General features: G+C 41.5%; 1 protein-coding gene across 4 annotated transcripts in view; it reads left to right on the top strand.

The window, feature by feature from the left end:
* The window catches only part of CMC1 (C-X9-C motif containing 1), an 80,223-nt gene extending 62,301 nt beyond the window's left edge, over window positions 1–17,922 (top strand). For all 4 annotated transcript variants that reach the window (XM_068558265.1, XM_068558263.1, XM_068558261.1 and 1 more), the window contains 2 exons: window positions 6,640–6,730; window positions 17,659–17,922. In XM_068558265.1, coding sequence (XP_068414366.1) covers window positions 6,640–6,730; window positions 17,659–17,779 — 212 coding nt within the window. In that variant the 3' untranslated portion in view covers window positions 17,780–17,922. The remainder of the gene's footprint in view (window positions 1–6,639; window positions 6,731–17,658) is intronic.
* Window positions 17,923–19,892: the final 1,970 nt, after the last annotated feature.

Here is a 19,892-nt window from a genome sequence, read left to right as displayed (position 1 = left end):
TCCTGCTGTGAGGCCCAGGCACGGCCCGGGGGTTGCGGACCCCTGGTGTAGGCATTATCCCTGACTCCTTGTCTGTTACCCCCTGAACTGATGCTTCTACTCCTCTGCCTTTTACCCCCTTGCCATCTCTTGCTCGGATTATTGTACTCACATCTTAACCAGTTTCCCTGTTATTCCCACTCCTGCCTCCCTGCCAGCTCTTCTGGTTGTCTGCAGAAGAAAATCTGATGGTGCCATTCCACTGTGTAAAACCCTTCTAAGGATTTCCATTCCCCTTAGGACAGAGCCTAAACACTGAGCACTGCCTGCTGGTCACAGTGGTACATGCCTGTCCTCCTCCACCTCCCGTCCCCCAATTGGCTCAGTGTAGATCATAGCTTACAAGGATGGTAAGCCCCTCTTGGATGGGTTTGGAGTCCCAATTCTGTGCTTCCACAGCACCCTCCCTGCCTTCCCCTGTCTGAGTGGGTACCACACTCGTCCAATAGCACTTTTTAATTGTCTGTCCTCCTCAGGGACTGTTGGTTCCCTCTGTCTTGTTCAGCATGGAAACCACACAACCTAGCATAGTGCTGGGTGTGTAGTAAGTACTTGGAAAATGTTTGTTGAATGAATGAATGACTGATATTTTATGAGCCTATGGGATAAGTACTGAAAGAATATTTGAAAAAATTTAAAATTTTAATTTATTGAATCGGTTAATAACTGTGAAAGCCTGAATTAACTCATTGGACAGTGCCTGGGATGTAATAAGTACAATGTTAGCTATTATTGTTGTTACTATTATGAGGCCGGAATATAAATGACTTTTTTCTTTTTCATTCTACTCTGATAATTTAAGAAAAAAATAAATGATTTGGGATTAACATATATACACTACTATATTTAGGTAACCAACAAGGACCTGTATAGCTACTGTGTAGCACAGGGAACTCTACTCAGTACTCTGTAATAACCTGTATGGGAAAAGAATCTGAAAAAGAATGAATACATGTATATGTATAACTGATTTACTTTGCTCTACACCTGAAACTAACACAACATTGTAAATCAACTATATTCCAATATAAAATAAAAAACGAAGAAAAAAAAATAAATGAAATACTTGCAGTTGGATCTCTTCTTAAACATTAAGGTGATGGCATGATTTGGTGATTTCCCATCTGCAGTATTTTCGATTTACCTTTGGAAACGGAAACATTTTGAAGGTGTGAGTACAGTGAAGAAACCAGTGTTTCAGTGAATGTGTCTCATAAAAGATGAGGTGGCTTCTGCGTGTTATGTTTTCCATTGAAGGGTTAGTTTTATGGATCTCTTGAAAAATTGTCTATGGAATTTTGTTGTTGTTACAATGTTTGCTGGCAGATACTCACTAATACACTTTTTGCAACTAAATTGAACTTGTCCTAAGTAGCTTCCCACCCAGTCTAGAATTATTTATAATATTTGGCTTTTTTGTAGGTTGGATTGGATTGAATTCTTTCCAGAAGCCATACTACTGGTATCATGGACTCAAAGGTTATGAAGAGAATATATAGTTTCATTACTAAATTTTATAAACAAATGTATTCATAAAGTCAGAGCTGTTTACAAACTATTTCCCATGAACTTCATGAAATACTGTTGATTATATAGATAATGTGCTTTGTGGCCTGTGGCCATGGCTGCCCTCGCTGAGCAGCCATTAGGAGGGAGAGGACACATGCCTTGGTTCAGGTCTTCACCCCTGCACGAGACGCTGGTGAGCTCAGCACCCAGGGCCCTCTGCCCCCACAGCTTGAGGAGGCTCTGCACACAGGCCTTCACTTAGAAGATAGCTTCTCCTGGGAAAATTAGCTTTAGATTTCAATTTCTATTATAAATCTAAAACTCACAGACACCTTTGTCTGAAGTGAAATCTTAAGAAAAGTTGACACCTACCTAGACTCTCCCCAAATTGTATCATTTAAAAACCTCTTCTGATTCAGTAACTGGTCAACAGATCATTTATACATTGTATCAAGTACATCTCTGTTTTTATTATCTAGCTCATTATAAGGAAGCCGTTTTATGCTTAAGATTTCCAGTTGTAGAGTTGATGATATGTTTTGAATTTAGGGTGATTTAAAAATCTGCCTACTACATTTCTTTAATAAGCAAGACCTCCTAAATGTCTTTCCTTTAGATTAAATTGATGTTCCAGATTTAAAAGTGAAACCATCAAGATGGTGGTGTAGTCATGGAAATATTACACAGAGCTTATATGTTAACATTCTAAATTACGTTGGTACCCAAATAGAGCTCTGCTTTTTGTAATGCTGGAAACAAAATAGGTACTCTATAAGTACTTTACTGATTGAGGAAATAAAAGTACTAGAAAGTTAGAAGTAAGTGCTATGTCTAAAGATGGTTGTGTAAAAATTCATAAGCTCGGGATTTTTTAGAAAATATGTTAGTGGAATCATAAAAGGAGTGGTTCTGGTCAGAGATATGAAACATTGGAATTACTTCTTCTAATCTTGTATGTTTTTAAATTGTCATTTCTCATTGAATGCTTTAGTTCTACCTGTATGACTGCATTTGCAAAATAATACGTTGCTTGAAACTGACTAAATGAAAAGTGTGGAAGGTAAGTGTTTCTGCTCCCACACACAGCCTTGCCCTTCATCCTTGGCTTAATCAGGAAACCTTATTATTGGCGGTTATTTAAATATTAAAATACATTCAAAAGTTCCATAAATTAAATGTGTGAAAAGCAATGAATTCCAAACCATTTCTTTCTCTTACTGCTTTTATATGGAGGTTCCCCAAGTTCTTTCTTATATAAACTGGAAATTATATAGACTTCTTGTACTTAATTACAGTATGATTATTTTGCCCATTATCCTAGACTAATAGACTTTATCTCTTTCCGTTTTCCCTAGCTTCACTTGATCCAAATTTTATCATGCCCACAGAATATTTTTACCCAATAGTTTATTTATTAAGTGGTTTCTTTCAGAGAAATGAGTGTTTACAGAAGAAGGATAGAATTTCATGTTCCTGATATTTTGAAGAAAGAAGTCTTGAATGCTATCTTTAAGCACATTTCTTTAAAGTTTGGAATAACTTTTAATCATCTCTCTCACTGTTTATTGATATTTATTTGCATTACCTTAAGATATACGTAAGTGAATGAAAGTTCATTTTCATAGTCTTTAATGGTGAATAATTTATTTATATACAGGTATACAAGCTCTTTAACACTTAATATTGAGAGACAGAAGCGATTTAAATTGGGCTTGTTTTAGAACACCATCCTAGGAATCTGGCAACATCACTGTTATATGAATGTTTGCTAATGTGGTTTGAAAGAAGGATCCTCATTAAAATCTTGTTGCTAAACAAGTGACAGAAACCTTACAAACAGCTTGAGGCTTCAGGCCAGTCACAGTTACTCCTGAAGAGATCTGGACAAGTGTGAAAATACAGAGACTGTGCCTTTATTGTAATCAGAACACATAAATGCTATCTGGAGTCAATTCCCTACTTGAGGACGTTTTTAGTCATATTAGGGAAAACAAATCTTAACATAATTCAATGCCTAAGCCTTCTGTTGTGAATTTGTCAAGTGTAAAAGTATTGGGTGTGTTAAATTCAGAAAGTGTACTTTTGGTAATAGCCCTTGTATTCATGTTTTCCTGCAAGGGACTGGGGTTTGGTCAACTAGCATATGGTCATGAGGTAAAGTTCATGATGCTCATGACCTTTCTGAAGATGATATTTGAGTGCGCTGATTGATCCAGGTCTCTGAGTGATGGTGAGGCTGCGAAGAGTCAGCCCACGGTTTGTCACCACCGTCTAACATTTAGTCACTTCTGGATTAACTATGTTCACATTCCTTTTGAGGGTTGCTCCTGTCTTAATTCTTATTTAGGATCATAACCCTTGCCTCTAGAAAGGCAGGTCTTAACATCAGGCTGTGCAGAGAGCAGTTAACATGTAGGGATGCTAATGGCTTTCCAGAGTGGAAGTTAGTGGACTTTTCAATAACCTTGTGGCCCCCCATCAGGACCTCTGATGAGAACAAGCTGATTGTAAGTCTGCTCTGCCTTTTTGAGTCATAGGGGATCCTCATCAAAGGACACAGGAAGTCCCCTTGCTCTGATTTGGCCCACGTGCCCAGCTCATCAGTGAAGAGACGACAAGAACATTTGTAGTTGAGTGAAAAAGATGCCTGATTCGGTTTAGGACTCAGTGAACAGTGGCAGTTCTGAGACTGGTCAACAGCAAGCTGAAGGAGCCCATGCTCGGAGCTGGAGCATCCCTGCCCCGCTGTGTGTGACCAGACACGCACACCGTTTGAAGTGAGGTCCTCTCCCACAGCAGCTGTCCTCGCTCCCATCGCCCCTCATCCTGCAGACTGTGCAGTGGACTTGGACGTCTGTGCCATAGGCCTCTTGGTCTGGCACAGCCCCTCGAAGGAGTTTCTTGTGCATTTACAAATCTCAATCATTTTCAGTTTGCTTGTGGTTTAAAACCACTTTTGTTACACATTTTGTATCTTCATGGAGGCTCCTGAAACTACCTGCCTGCTTTAAGATGATTATAAATTTTATTTCTTAGTAGCTGAAAGGGTAATACCAAGCTCAAGAAAAGAGGAGAATCCTGATAATTTTGTACTAAAAGAGTTATAAAAGCTATTCTCCAGCTTCTCTGTGAGGATGATGTCATATTTTAAGGTCTGACATGGACATGGTTGGTTACAGACTGGAGGCGGCCGGGGCTGGGACTAGAGCCCCCAGTGGGTAGGAGAAGGACCAGAAGAGTTCAGGAGAGTCGCTGCCAAAGCAGGGGAACCCCGCGCACTGTCCTAAGGAAGGGCTGAGGAGGGATCTGGTCTGACCCAAAGCAGACCCAGTAGAGAAGCAGGGGGCCCCGCTGTGGCTGGCCTCTGGCACCTGGGTTTTCTGGGTTGGTGGTCCTGAGAAGGCAGGATGCCAGGGGGCCAGTACAATTTAAAAGGGAAACTACCAGAATGGAAATGTGATAGAAAGCCGTTTGGATTTTCTGGAGCATTTCAGAGTTGACTCAGGAATGGAATGGGAGCCCTATTATCAGAAGTGAAGGACCATGGCAGGTTGTCTGAAAGAAAGAGGGTAACTTGATGCCATCAGAAGGCACACAGAAACTGGCCCCCAGAGGCCTGTGTCTGGACACAACTCCCCTTTTACTCTTCCTATTCATTTCTTCTAGAATATACTCTTTTTTTTTTAATTGAAGTATAGTTGATTTACAATGTGTTAATTTCTGCTGTACAGCAAAGTGATTCAGTTATACATATATATACATTCTTTTTTTAATATTCTTTTCCATTATGGTTTATCACAGGATTTTGAATATAGTTCTCTGTGTTATACAGTAGAACCTTGTTGTTCATCCATAGAATATACTCTTTTTCTCTATAGGGAGACCTTGGAGATGCTGCAGGTTTGGTTCCAGACCACTACAATACAGTAAATATCACAATAGAGTGAGTCACACAAATTCTTTGGTCTCCTGGTGCATTGAAAAGTTATGCTCACACTATATTAAAGTGTGCAATAGCCTTATGTCCGAAAAAAGAATGTACATGCCTTAACTAAACAATACTTTATTGCTAAAAAATGATAACCATCATTTGAGCTTTCAGCGAGTCGTAATCTTTTTGCTGATGGAGGATCTGGCTTTGATGTTGGTGGCTGCTGACTGATCAGGGTGGGGTTGCTGAAGGTTGGGGTGAATTTCTTAAAACAAGACAACAATGAAGTTTGTCGCATCGAAGGACTCTTCCTTTCATGAATGATTTCTCTGTAGCCTGCAGTGCTGTGTGATAGCATTTTGCCCACAGTAGAACTGCTTTCAAAACTGGAGTTAGTCCACTCAAACCCTGCCGCTGCCTTATCAACTAAGTTTATATAATATTCTAAGTCCTGTGTTGTCATTTCAACAAGTTTTATAGCATCTTCACCAGGAGTAGATTCCAGCTCAAGACCACTGTCTTTGCTCGTCCATAAGAAGCGACTTCCCCTCTGTTCAAGTTTTATCAGGAGATGCAGCAATTCAGTCCCATCTTCAGGCTCCACTTCCAATTCCAGTTCTCTCACTATCTTCTCTGTGTTGGCAGTTACAATAGTAACATCAAAGATCACTGATCACAGGTCACCATAACAATTATATTAATACTGAAAAAGTTTGAAATATTTCAAGAATTATCAAAATATGACACAGAGACGTGAAGTGAGCAAATGCTGTTGGAAAAATGGTGCCAATAGACTTGCTCGAAGGAGTGTTGCCACAAACCTTCAATTTGTAAAAAAACGCAGTGTCTGCACAGTAGTAAAATGCAGTACAGTGAAGTATGTCTGAATTAGAAATCCTACTTAATCTCTACATTCTGCGTGCCTCTGTGAAGCCACCTCACTCTTCACCTCATAGGTCTCCTCACCCCCCTTTCAAATCTACAGAGTAAAGGACTTCTATTCTGCCTTTTATTCATGTACACGTCTTTTGTGGAGCATGTCCTGTGTGCCAAGCACAGTCTAGGTAATAGATGTTAAATGAGTGAATATTTTAGAGCTGTTAACAATTATAGTGATGTAATTACAAGTCATTTTTTTTCTTCCAAATTTTTAATTTCAGATTTCACTAAATGTTGCAAGGACTCTGGAATCCTTATGGTAGTAAAATGCCGCAAAGAAAATTCTGCATTGAAAGAATGTCTAACTGCTTAGTAAGTAGTTACCTCAGCGTTTGTGCTCCTGTGTATATGTGTGTGTGTAGTATGTGTAGTAGATAAGAGTATGTTATTTAACTCATTACATGTAATATATTCTTTACTTCTCCACAACAAATTTGTCATATAGTTGGCTGAGTCTAAAATTTTAATTTGTTAAAGATTCTTCTAAGAAAAACGATACAACATATTTATGAAGGGTCTTTTCAAGTTTTGTGTGTTTGTCAGCATTTTATCTGATTAAAATACATGATTTTTCATGTGATTTAATAAATTCCTTTTTATGAACAGAAAATAGAATATATTATAGATGGGTTTGTGTTTATCTCTTCTAATGAAAAGGTACTTTTGCCAGCCTTGGGATATTTTGGACTAATGTAATTTAACTTCTAGGAGAGTTGCAATAAATCAAATGAAGGCTACAAAGGTAAATTTAGATTTTTTTTTTTAAAGTTAATTTATTTATTTATTTATTTTTGGCTGTGTTGGGTCTTCGTTTCTGTGCGAGGGCTTTCTCTAGTTGCGGCGAGCGGGGGCCACTCTTTATCGCGGTGCCTGGGCCTCTCACTATCACGGCCTCTCTTGTTGCGGAGCACAGGCTCCAGACGCGCAGGCTCAGTAATTGTGGCTCACGGGCCCAATTGCTCCGCGGCATGTGGGATCCTCCCAGACCAGGGCTCAAACCCGTGTCCCCTGCATTGGCAGGCGGACTCTCAACCACTGCACCACCAGGGAAGCCCTAAATTTAGATTTTTGAAGTTAAATTACTTTGAAAAATAATTCTTAAATATCATGTTCACTGATATTCTCTTGTAGTTCCTTGAATCTTAAAGTAAAAATATGCAGAGGTCTTTTTTTTTTTTTTTTAACATCTTTATTGAAGTATAATTGCCTTACAATGGTGTGTTAGCTTCTGCTTTATAACAAAGTGAATCAGTTATACATATACAATATGTTCCCATTTCTCTTCCCTCTTGCATCTCCCTCCCTCCCACCCTCCCCATCCCACCCCTCTAGGTGGTCACAAAGCACCGAGCTGATCTCCCTGTGCTATGCGGCTGCTTCCCACTAGTTATCTATTTTACATTTGGTAGTGTATATATGTCCATGATACTCTCTTACCCTGTCACATCTCACCCCACCCCCTCCCCATATCCTCAAGTCCATTCTCTAGTAGGTCTGTGTCTTTAGTCCCGTCTTGCCACTAGGTTCTTCATGACTTTTTTTTTTCCCTTAGATTCCGTATATATGTGTTAGCATACTGTATTTGTTTTTCTCTTTCTGACTTACTTCACTCTGTATGACAGACTCTAACTCCATCCACCTCATTACAAATACCTCCATTTCATTTCTTTTTATGGCTGAGTAATATTCCATTGTATATATGTGCCACATCTTCTTTATCCATTCATCTGTCGATGGACATTTAGGTTGCTTCCATGTCCTGGCTATTGTAAATAGAGCTGCAATGAACATTTTGGTACATGACTCTTTTTGACCTATGGTTTTCTCAGGGTATATGCCCAGTAGTGGGATTGCTGGGTCGTATGGTAGTTCTATTTGTAGTTTTTTCAGGAACCTCCATACTGTTCTCCATAGTGGCTGTATCAATTTACATTCCCACCAACAGTGCAAGAGTGTTCCCTTTCCTCCACACCCTCTCCAGCATTTATTGTTTCTAGATTTTTTGATGATGGCCATTCTGACCGGTGTGAGATGATATCTCATTGTAGTTTTGATTTGCATTTCTCTAATGATTAATGATGTTGAGCATTCTTTCATGTGTCTGTAGGCCATCTGTATATCTTCTTTGGAGAAATGTCTATTTAGGTCTTCTGCCCATTTTTGGATTGGGTTGTTGGTTTTTTTGTTATTGAGCTGCATGAGCTGCTTGTAAATCTTGGAGATTAATCCTTTGTCAGTTGCTTCATTTGCAAATATTTTCTCCCATTCTGATGGTTGTCTTTTGGTCTTGTTTATGGTTTCCTTTGCTGTGCAAAAGCTTTTAAGTTTCATTAGGTCCCATTTGTTTATTTGTGTTCTTATTTCCGTTTCTCTGGGAGCTGGGTCAAAAAGAATCTTGCTGTGATGTATGTCATAGAGTGTTCTGCCTATGTTTTCCTCTAAGAGTTTGATAGTGTTTGCCCTTACACTTAGGTCTTTAATCCATTTTGAGTTTATTTTTGTGCATGGTGTCAGGGAGTGTTCTAATTTCATACTTTTACATGTACCTGTCCAATTTTCCCAGCACCACTTATTGAAGAGGCTGTCTTTTCTCCACTGTATATGCTTGCCTCCTTTATCAAAGATAAGGTGACCATATGTGTGTGGGTTTATCTCTTGGCTTTCTATCCTGTTCCATGGATCTATATTTCTGTTTTTGTGCCAGTACCAAACTGTCTTGATTACTGAAGCTTTGTAATATAGTCTGAAGTCAGGGAGCCTGATTCCCCCAGCTCCATTTTTCGTTCTCAAGATTGCTTTGGCTATTCGGGGTCTTTTGTGTTTCCATACAGATTGTGAAATTTTTTGTTCTAGTTCTGTGAAAAATGCCAGTGGTAGTTTGATAGGGATTGCATTGAATCTGTAGATTGCTTTGGGTAGTAGAGTCATTTTCACAATGTTGATTCTTCCAATCCAGGAACATGGTATATCTCTCCATCTATTTGTATCATCTTTAATTTCTTTCATCAGTGTCTTATAATTTTCTGCATACAGGTCTTTTGTCTCCTTAGGCAGGTTTATTCCTAGATATTTTATTCTTTTTGTTGCAATGGTAAATGGGAGTGTTTTCTTAATTTCACTTTCAGATTTTTCGTCATTAGTGTATAGAAATGCAAGAGATTTCTGTGCATTTATTTTGTATCCTGCTAGTTTACCAAATTCATTGATTAGCTCTAGGAGTTTTCTGGTAGCATCTTTAGGATTCTCTATGTATAGTATCATGTCATCTGCAAATAGTGACAGCTTTACTTCTTCTTTTCCGATTTGGATTCCTTTTATTTCTTTGTCTTCTCTGATTGCTGTGGCTAACACTTCCAAAACTATGTTGAATAATAGTGGTGAGAGTGGGCAACCTTGTCTTGTTCCTGATCTTAGTGGAAATGGTTTCAGTTTTTCACCATTGAGGACAATGTTGGCTGTGGGTTTGTCATATATGGCCTTTATTATGTTGAGGAAAGTTCCCTCTATGCCTACTTTCTGCAGGGCTTTTATCATGAATGGGTGTTGAATTTTGTCGAAAGCTTTCTCTGCATCTATTGAGATGATCATATGGTTTTTCTCCTTCAATTTGTTAATATGGTGTATCACATTGATTGATTTGCGTATATTGAAGAATCCTTGCATTCCTGGGATAAACCCCACTTGATCATGGTGTATGATCCTTTTAATGTGCTGTTGGATTCTGTTTGCTAGTATTTTGTTGAGGATTTTTGCATCTATGTTCATCAGTGATATTGGCCTGTAGTTTTCTTTCTTTGTGACATCTTTGTCTGGTTTTGGTATCAGGGTGATGGTGGCCTCATAGAATGAGTTTGGGAGTGTTCCTCCCTCTGCAATATTTTGGAAGAGTTTGAGAAGGATAGGTGTTAGCTCGTCTCTAAATGTTTGATAGAATTCACCTGTGAAGCCATCTGGTCCTGGGCTTTTGTTTGTTGGAAGGTTTTTAATCACAGTTTCAATTTCAGTGCTTGTGATTGGTCTGTTCATATTTTCTATTTCTTCCTGGTTCAGTCTCGGCAGTTTGTGCATTTCTAAGAATCTGTGCATTTCTTCCAGGTTGTCCATTTTATTGGCATAGAGTTGCTTGTAGTAATCTCTCATGATCTTTTGTATTTCTGCAGTGTCAGTGGTTACTTCTCCTTTTTCATTTCTAATTCTATTGATCTGAGTCTTCTCCCTGTTTCTCTTGATGAGTCTGGCTAATGGTTTATCAATTTTGTTTATCTTCTCAAAGAACCAGCTTTTAGTTTCATTGATTTTTGCTATTGTTTCCTTCATTTCTTTTTCATTTATTTCTGACCTGATCTTTATAATTTCTTTCCTTCTGCTGGCTTTGGGGTTTTTTTGTTCTTCTTTCTCTAATTGCTTCAGGTGCAAGGTTAGGTTGTTTATTCGAGATGTTTCCTGTTTCTTGAGGTAGGCTTGTATTGCTATAAACTTCCCTCTTAGCACTGCTTTTGCTGTGTCCCATAGGTTTTGGGTCGTCGTATCTCCATTGTCACTTGTTTCTAGGTATTTTTTGATTTCCCCTTTGATTTCTTCAGTAATCACTTCGTTATTAAGTAATGTATTGTGTAGCCTCCATGTGTTTGTATTTTTTACAGATCTTTTCCTGTAATTGATATCTAGTCTCATAGCGTTGTGGTCAGAAAAGGTACTTGATACGATTTCAATTTTCTTAAATTTACCAAGGCTTGATTTGTGACCCAAGATATGATCTATCCTGGAGAATGTTCCATGAGCACTTGAGAAAAATGTGTATTCCGTTGTTTTTGGGTGGAATGTCCTATAAATATCAATTAAGTCCATCTTGTTTAATGTATCATTTAAAGCTTGTGTTTCCTTATTTATTTTCATTTTGGATGATCTGTCCATTGGTGAAAGTGGGGTGTTAAAGTCCCCTACTATGATTGTGTTGCTGTCAATTTCCCCTTTTATGGCTGTTAGTATTTGCCTTATGTATTGAGGTGCTCCTATGTTGGGTGCATAAATATTTACAATTGTTATAGCTTCCTCTTGGATCGATCCCTTGATCATTATATAGTGTCCTTCATTGTCTCTTGTAATAGTCTTTATTTTAAAGTCTATTTTGTCTGATATGAGAATTGCTACTCCAGCTTTCTTTTGATTTCCATTTGCATGGAATATCTTTTTCCATCCCCTCACTTTCAGTCTGTATGTGTCTCTAGGTCTGAAGTGGGTCTCTTGTAGACAGCATATATATGGGTCTTGTTTTTGTATCCATTCAGCCAGCCTGTGTCTTTTGGTGGGAGCATTTAATCCATTTACATTCAAGGTAATTATCGATATGTATGTTCCTATTCCCATTTTCTTAAATGTTTTGGGTTTGTTATTGTAGGTGTTTTCCTTCTCTTGTGTTTCTTGCCTAGAGAAGTTCCTTTAGCATTTGTTGTAAAGCTGGTTTGGTGGTGCTGAACTCTCTCAGCTTTTGCTTGTCTGTAAAGCTTTTAATTTCTCCATCGAATCTGAATGAGATCCTTGCTGGGTAGAGTAATCTTGGTTGTAGGTTTTTCTCCTTCATCACTTTAAGTATATCCTGCCACTCCCTTCTGGCTTGCAGAGTTTCTGCTGAAAGATCAGATGTTAACCTTATGGGGATTCCCTTGTGTGTTATTTGTTGTTTTTCCCTTGCTGCCTTTAATATGTTTTCCTTATATTTAATTTTTGACAGTTTGATTAATATGTGTCTTGGCGTGTTTCTCCTTGGGTTTATCCTGTATGGGACTCTCTGTGCTTCCAGGACTTGATTAACTATTTCCTTTCCCATATTAGGGAAGTTTTCAACTATAATCTCTTCAAATATTTTCTCAGTCCCTTTCTTTTTCTCTTCTTCTTCTGGGACCCCTATAATTCGAATGTTGGTGCGTTTAATGTTGTCCCAGAGGTCTCTGAGACTGTCCTCAGTTCTTTTCATTCTTTTTTCTTTATCCTGCTCTGTAGTAGTTATTTCCACCATTTTATCTTCCAGGTCACTTATCCTTTCTTCTGCCTCAGTTATTCTGCTATTGATCCCATCTAGAATATTTTTAATTTCATTTATTGTGTTTTTCATCATTGCTTGGTTCCTCTTTAGTTCTTCTACGTCCTTGTTAAATGTTTCTTGCATTTTGTCTATTCTATTTCCAAGATTTGGGATCATCCTTACTATCATTATTCTGAATTCTTTTTCAGGTAGACTGCCTATTTCCTCTTCATTTGTTAAGTCTGGTGTGTTTTGACCCTGCTCCTTCATCTGCTGTGTGTTTTTCTGTCGTCTCATTTTGCTTATCTTACTGTGTTTGGGGTCTCCTTTTCACAGGCTGCAGGTTTGTAGTTCCCGTTGTTTTTGGTATCTGTCCCCAGTGGCTAAGGTTGGTTCAGTGGGTTGTGTAGGCTTCCTGGTGGAGGGAACTAGTGCCTGTGTTCTGGTGGATGAGGCTGGACCTTGTGTTTCTGGTGGGCACGTCCACGTCTGGTGGTGTATTTTGGGGTGTCTGTGGCCTTATTATGATTTTAGGCAGCCTCTCTGCTAATGGGTGGGGCTGTGTTCCTGTCTTGCTAGTTGTTTGGCATAGGGTGTCCAGCACTGTAGCTTGCTGGGCGTTGAGTGAAGCTGGGTCTTGATGTTGAGATGGAGATCTCTGAGAGATTTTTGCCGTTTGGTATTACGTGGAGCTGGGAGGTCTCTTGTGGACCAGTGTCCTGAAGTTGGCTCTCCCACCTCAGAGGCATGGCCCTGATGCCTGGCTGGAGCACCAAGAGCCTTTTGTCCACACGGCTCAGAATAAAAGGGAGAAAAAATAGAAAGAAAGAAAGAAAGAAAGAGGCTATAATATAGTGAAGTAAAATAAAGCTATTGTAAAGCAAAGCTATACAGACAAAATCTCACCCAGAAGCATATACGTATACACTCACAAAAAAAAGGAAAAGGGGAAAAATTAATATATCCTGCTCCCAAAGTCCACCTCCTGAATTTGGGATGATTCGTTGTCTATTCAGGTATTCAACAGATGCAGGCACATCAAGTTGTTTGTGGAGTTTTAATCCGCTGCTTCTGAGGCTGCTGGGAGAGATTTCCCCTTCTCTTCCCTGTTCGCACAGCTCCTGGGGTTCAGCTTTGGATTTGGACCCGCCTCTGCGTGTAGGTCGCCTGAGGGCGTCTATTCCCCGCCCAGACAGGACGGGGTTAAAGGAGCAGCTGCTTCGGGGGCTCTGGCTCACCCAGGCTGCGGGGAGGGAGGGGTACAGAGGAGGCGGTGCGAGCCTGCGGTGGCCGAGGCCGGCGTGACGTTGCACCAGCCTGAGGCGCAAAAAGTTGCACCAGCCTGAGGCGCAAAAAGGCGGGAAAGTTGTCCCGGGATCACGGGACCCTGGCAGTGGTGGGCTGCACAGGCTCCCGGGAGGGGCGGTGTGGAGAGTGACCTGTGCTCGCACACAGGATTTTTGGAGGCAGCAGCAGCAGCCCCAGCGTCTCACGCCCGTCTACGGGGTCCGCGCTGATCGCCGCGGCTCGCGCCCTTCTCTGGAGTTCGTTTAGGCGGCGCTCTGAATCCCCTCTCCTTGCGCGCAGCGAAAAAAAGAGGCAAGAAAAAGTCTCTTGCCTCTTCGGCAGCTGCAGACCTTTTCCCGGTCTCCCTCCCAGCCAGCTGTGGTGCGCTAACCCCTTCAGGCTGTGTTCACGCCGCCAGCCCCAGTCCTCTCCCTGCGATCCAACCAAAGCCCGAGCCTCAGCTCCCAGCTCCGCCCGCCCCGGCGGGTGAGCAGACGAGCCTCTCGGGCTGCTGAGTGCTGCTCGGCGCCGAGCCTCTGTGCGGGAATCTCTCCGTTTTTCCCTCTGCGCCCCTGTTGCTGTGGGGTCCCCGCTGATAGCTGTGGCTGGCGCCCATCTCTGAAGTTCGTTTAGGCGGCGCTCTGAATCCCCTCTCCTCGCGCACCAGGAAACAAAGAGGGAAGAAAAAGTCTCTTGCCTCTTCGGCAGCTGCAGACTTTTTCCCGGGCTCCCTCCCTGCTAGCTGTGGTGCACTAACCCCTTCAGGCTGTGTTCATGCCGCCAACCCCAGTCCTCTCCCTGCGATCCGACCGAAGCCCGAGCCTCAGCTCCCAGCCCCGCCCGCCCCGGCGGGTGAGCAGACGAGCCTCTCAGGCTGGTGAGTGCTGGTCGGCGCCGAGCCTCCGTGCGGGAACCTCTCCGCTTTGCCCTCTGCACCCCTGTGGCTGCGCTCTCCTCTGTGGCTCCGAAGCTTCCCCCCTCTGCCACCCGCAGTCTCTGCCCGCGAAGGGGCTTCCTAGTGCGTGGAAATCTTTCCTCCTTCACAGCTCCCTCCCACTGGTGCAGGTGCCGTCCCTATTCTTTTGTCTCTGTTATTTCTTTTTTCTTTTGCCCTACCCAAGTACGGGGGGAGTTTCTTGCCTTTTTGGAGGTCAGACGTTTTCTGCCAGCGTTCAGTGGGTGTTCTGTAGGAGCAGTTCCACTTGTAGATGTATTTCTACTGTATCTGTGGGAAGGAAGGTGATCTCCGCGTCTTACTCTTCCGCCATCTTCTCTCCTCCCTCTGCAGAGGTCTTTGAATGCATCTGCTTTCTGCTCATCTCCCCACGTTTTATCACCCACATTATTGACAGGCAGTGTTGTGGATACAGTGCTTTAGTGAGTAGGGAGTTGGTAGTTGTCCGTGAGATCTTAGTTTTGGTGAACGCTTACTTCCTTCTGTACTCTGCTCCCCTAGCCTGTGAAGCATCTATGTCAGGATGGTTTGATACTTCTTAGGCAATTACATAAAAAGTGGTGATTATCTGAATCTTAAATTGTTTTCTTTTTTGATAACAAATAATGTACACATGAATTTATAGACTCTTTTAGAATACTGAATCTCCACATTTATAGATGAGGAAACATACTCCAAGTCTGCATGTCTTCTCTCAAGTCAATAAACAATTCTAATAGCTGCTCTTTTTTATGAGCCCAGACCTGCACTAAGTGTTTAACTGTGGAGAAGTTCTGGTCCCTAGAGCTCCCAAGAGATGTTGAATGAATAGATGAACCTCTTTCACATTTGTGTGACTGAATTTGTTAAATTCCCTTTTGTACATTAATTAAAGGATTTTGACACCTCGGTTTCAGTCATCATATCATAGGGACTCATTATTCTTAGTTGGGACAGGACAGCACTGGAGCCAGGAGCAGGGACCGTGGAGAAGGCAGCGGGCTGGTGTCTCCTGGGTCCCCTGGGGCGTAGCTCCCCCTGCAACCCATGCAGGGTCCTCACTGTCAGGTGGGGTGATTATTCCTCACGTGGAAACACGTCACCCCAGCGCTGGCACATAGGAGATACTATGTACTCAGTAATTGTTAGCTCTTTTTAAAAGTTTGTGTTATTTGTTAGCTTTTGTTATCTGGATATTAATCATTGGCATATCCTGCCATCTCTCGCCCCCTAGAGATGGAGGAGAAGATAACAGTTCCCAGTCCATCCTGGGGGGCAGGGGGAGGCTGTGCCTGCTTAGAAGAGAGGGGAGCGAACCAAGAGGAGTGACTGACATTTGTGGGAAAGAAATGAGAGCTATTAGGAAGAATTCTACTTGACCTCAAGTCTCAACATACTCTAAGAAATACTGCTTTTTTTGTCTTTGCTTAAGTGGGGGCTCTGCTTTACTTACTGTCGACATTCCATGGGTGGAACAACTACCCTCTCTCATCTCCGCCTGGTGACACCCTGAAACAGTTTTGTGTTCTATTATTTCTCCCTGTCTCTTCTCACTCATCCCTCAATAAACTGCAGTCTGGCTTCTGCCCTCACTCCCCTGGAACTGCTTTTCCCGGAGGTTCCAGTGAGTGTCTTTTCCATCTTTTCTCTGATACTTGACCCCTCTCTGGAAACCTCTGGAAGTCCCTTCCATCTGGCTTCCTTCTTTACGCTCTTTCCTGTCTCCTCAGCATCTCTACCTATTTCTTCTCCACCTTTTCTTCCTTAACGTCTTCCTTAAAGCTGGTTCCCCAGGTTCTCTTCTCCGTTTTAAATCTGAGAAAGCTCAGTTTGCACCCGTGGAATTCAGCTGCTTCCTATGGGTCATGGCATTTCTCCACTTCCCTCTGCCGGTCCAAAACCGAACTGAGCTCCTTTGACTCCTGCCTCGTGTCTTTGTGAATTCTAGTTGTCTCGGATCTAGAATCTTCCTGGTCTCCTAACTGTTGATTTCATCTCAATCTCCCCCAGATCCACTTCATCCTTTTCATCAGAACTGTGCTTCCTTTGGCTTAGGTCCTCCTCATTTCTTGTCTGGATTATTGTAATAGCTTATTTATTGGACCCTCTTGCTGCCCACCTTTAGCCTATCTGCCACATGCTGTCAGATTCATCTAAGGCAGTGGTCCCCAACCTTTTTGGCACGAGGGACCAGTTTCGTGGAAGACAGTTTTTCCACGGTGGGGGCGGGGAGGGGATGGTTCAGGCGGTAATCCGAGCAGTGGGGAGCAGCAGATGAAGCTTTGCTCCTTGCCCGTCACTCACCTCCTGCTGTGCAGCCCAGTTCCTAACAAGCCACGGACCGGTACCGGTCCGTGGCCCAGGGGTTGGGGCCCCCGATCTAAGGCACAGAACTGATCTTACAGTTGCTTTGTGAATAGTGCCCGTTCAGGGTAGATTTGACTTCCCAGTGGGGCATGAATGGATCGCCATGATTTGGCCCTCTGCATTCCAGCATCTCAGGCCCTTTCTCCTGCACATGATCTGCTATGGTGGTACTAATCTACTTGTACTTCTTCATGCATCACAGTTTTTCCATATCTATGGAATTTTCCACATGTGCCTTCTATGTGGGTTTCTGTTGGTCCTTCAAAATGCAACTCAAACGTCTCCCCCGACAGCTCCCCTTTCTCCACTCTGCCCCATGTTTCAGGCCACAACTGCCGTAGTACTTTGTGTACATAATTGTGATGCAGTCTTGTCTGCTCTCATGGGTCCCTGGGGATGGGTGCTCTGACTTCCCATTGTCCTATCCTGGGACATTGCTATTCAAAAAAGAACCATTAGGTCTTTTTTTTTCTTTAATTTGGTAGCCTAATGTTTACAATGAATTTATGACCATTACTAAAAACCTTCTAAAGATTGTGCCTGATGAACCGGATGTCTGAATTTATTGTTAAAGTGAGCTTACGTGCTTGCAAAGTGATTCACTTTAAAAGATTTTCATTTTCTTTCTAGCTATAATGATCCAACCTTTTATGAAGAATGCAAAATGGGATACCTGAAGGAAAGGGAAGAATTCAGAAAAACTGGAATTCCTACCAAGAAAAGGCTGCAGAAGCTTCCCACAAGCATGTAGGCAAATATTCAAATGATACTCAGTAATGCCAATGTTCATGGAAATCACAGTCACCTGAAATGATGGACTCAAAGAAGTGTTTGCTTTATCCTTAATTATGGAAATAATTTTATCTGAAATAAAGATTTTTTTTAAACTTCAAAGTTGAGTTTATTGAATGGGATAGGAGTAAGTGGGGAATTGGAACATGGTTTACCTGGGCATAATGGGTTTATCCTTAATTATGGAAATAATTTTATCTGAAATAAAGATTTTTTTTTAAACTTCAAAGTTGAGTTTACTGAATGGCATAGGAATAAGTAGGGAAATGGGACATGGTTTGCCTGGGTCGTAATGGGGTTTTTCATATAGAGAACAGCTATAGTTCTCTAACAGTGATCCGATTTTTAGGTTTCCACATGAATCTTACTTATCAATCTATAGACTAATCATGGGGCCAGAAGTAACTAAAGGAAAGCAGGAATGGACAGCCTTCAAAGGAGTTAATAACTTGGCAGTATAGCAGGATGGTCATGAGCCAGGCTCCACCACTGAGGATTAACTGAGTAGGTAAGTAGAGTATGTAGGACAGTCTTGGACGTGGTAAGTGCGCTTTAATGGTTATTAGTAGAAGTAAAGGCTTATTTGGAAACAGAGATGAGGAGATAAGTGCTTATACATGAATTAGTTTTACTTACATCTTTAATAGAAAATTTCCTAAAATGTAGTGGCATTCCTTCACCTGTTAATTCTGCTACTGAAAATATTTTAATCTTTTTAAAAGTCTTCTTTATAAGGATGAATGACCATTTTGTAACATAGTAGTGGTTTCAGGAACTAGTGTAAAAAATTTCTGTCCCGACGTAATAATTTGATCCCAGGTTGAGCTTTTATATTAAAAGTTGCTTTTTTTTTCCTATGAGCTGTTAACTCTTCACCATAGCCATTGCAACTAGTTTCCAGGTAAGTAAAATTTATATGTATTTACATAGTTTTTATTAAAATCACAAATAGAAATTCCTGCCTACTAGGACAAGATTTAACTTAGGCCCCAATCCCATGAAATAGATCTGAGATCGAGTTAAAAGTAAATAGGACCCTAAAGAACCATGCGATGTTCAGGTTCCACACTTTGCTCTTGAGTAGACCACTCAAAGGAACTACTTGACTCTTACTTGAAACCCAGAGAGACCACATTTTCCAGGCATACAGATCAAAAGGAGGGAGACAACAGGAGCAGACAAGCAAAGCAGATACAGCCACAGAGACCACACGGCGTGGGGGTAAACAAGCCCATGCTCCTCTGGGGACCTTTCGATATTGGTGCATTTCCTAGAGCACAGGAATTAGTTTGTTTTTAATGACTTAAGAAAGAGCAAAATGGTTACTTTAAAAAGCTACTAAAAATATACAGCTTGTGGTTATTTTATAATTTTAATTAGAATTAGAGGGGCCAGCTTCATTTTTATGTGGAAAATTCATCTAGGTAGATGTCGCTTCCCCACAGGTGCTAGACAGACTAGGTTATAGAGTATAAAAATGTCCACTGCATGCATGGTACTCTGGGGAATCCGTCCCCGTGTGTCACTCGGCTCTTCCTCTGGCTGGCACCCCTGCACCTCTGCTGACACTCTCCTGTCCAGTGACAGGCCACAGATCTTCTACCCGTACGATCTGCCTTCTCCAGACAGCACTTCTGCATGAGACCATGACTGTTTTCACAGGATTCAGTCCTTTAGTGCTTGAAGCCTGAACTCTCCCCTCTACTTTGGTTCTTGTGTTCCACAGAGGTACATCCCTGCTCTACTTACGAATTAGGTTCCATTTTAGCAGAACCTCAGTTTCCTTTTAGAGAAGATGTAACTTCTATTTTAGCTAATGGGGAGGATTGAGAGGCTTTTGTTGCTGTTATCCGTGTTCTTTTCACTCTGTTGAGTTATGGATGTGCTGAATTGGGTTATCCATATAAAAATCTGGAGGTTAAAGAAATCTTCAAGGGAAGTCCTTTGGAGCAAGCTTCAGCTAGTATGAAACAAGTCAACAAAATTTTCCATTTTAAATAAGCTACAGATGGGCCATTCTCTCACTTCTCTTTGAATCTTACCAATAACAGAAATGATCATAAAATACATTT

Source organism: Eschrichtius robustus, chromosome 12 (genome assembly GCF_028021215.1).
Source record: "Eschrichtius robustus isolate mEscRob2 chromosome 12, mEscRob2.pri, whole genome shotgun sequence".
In the NCBI taxonomy this organism is placed as follows: domain Eukaryota; kingdom Metazoa; phylum Chordata; class Mammalia; order Artiodactyla; family Eschrichtiidae; genus Eschrichtius; species Eschrichtius robustus.
Note: the sequence above shows the minus strand (reverse complement) of the source record. Positions and strands in the feature narration are given on the sequence as shown.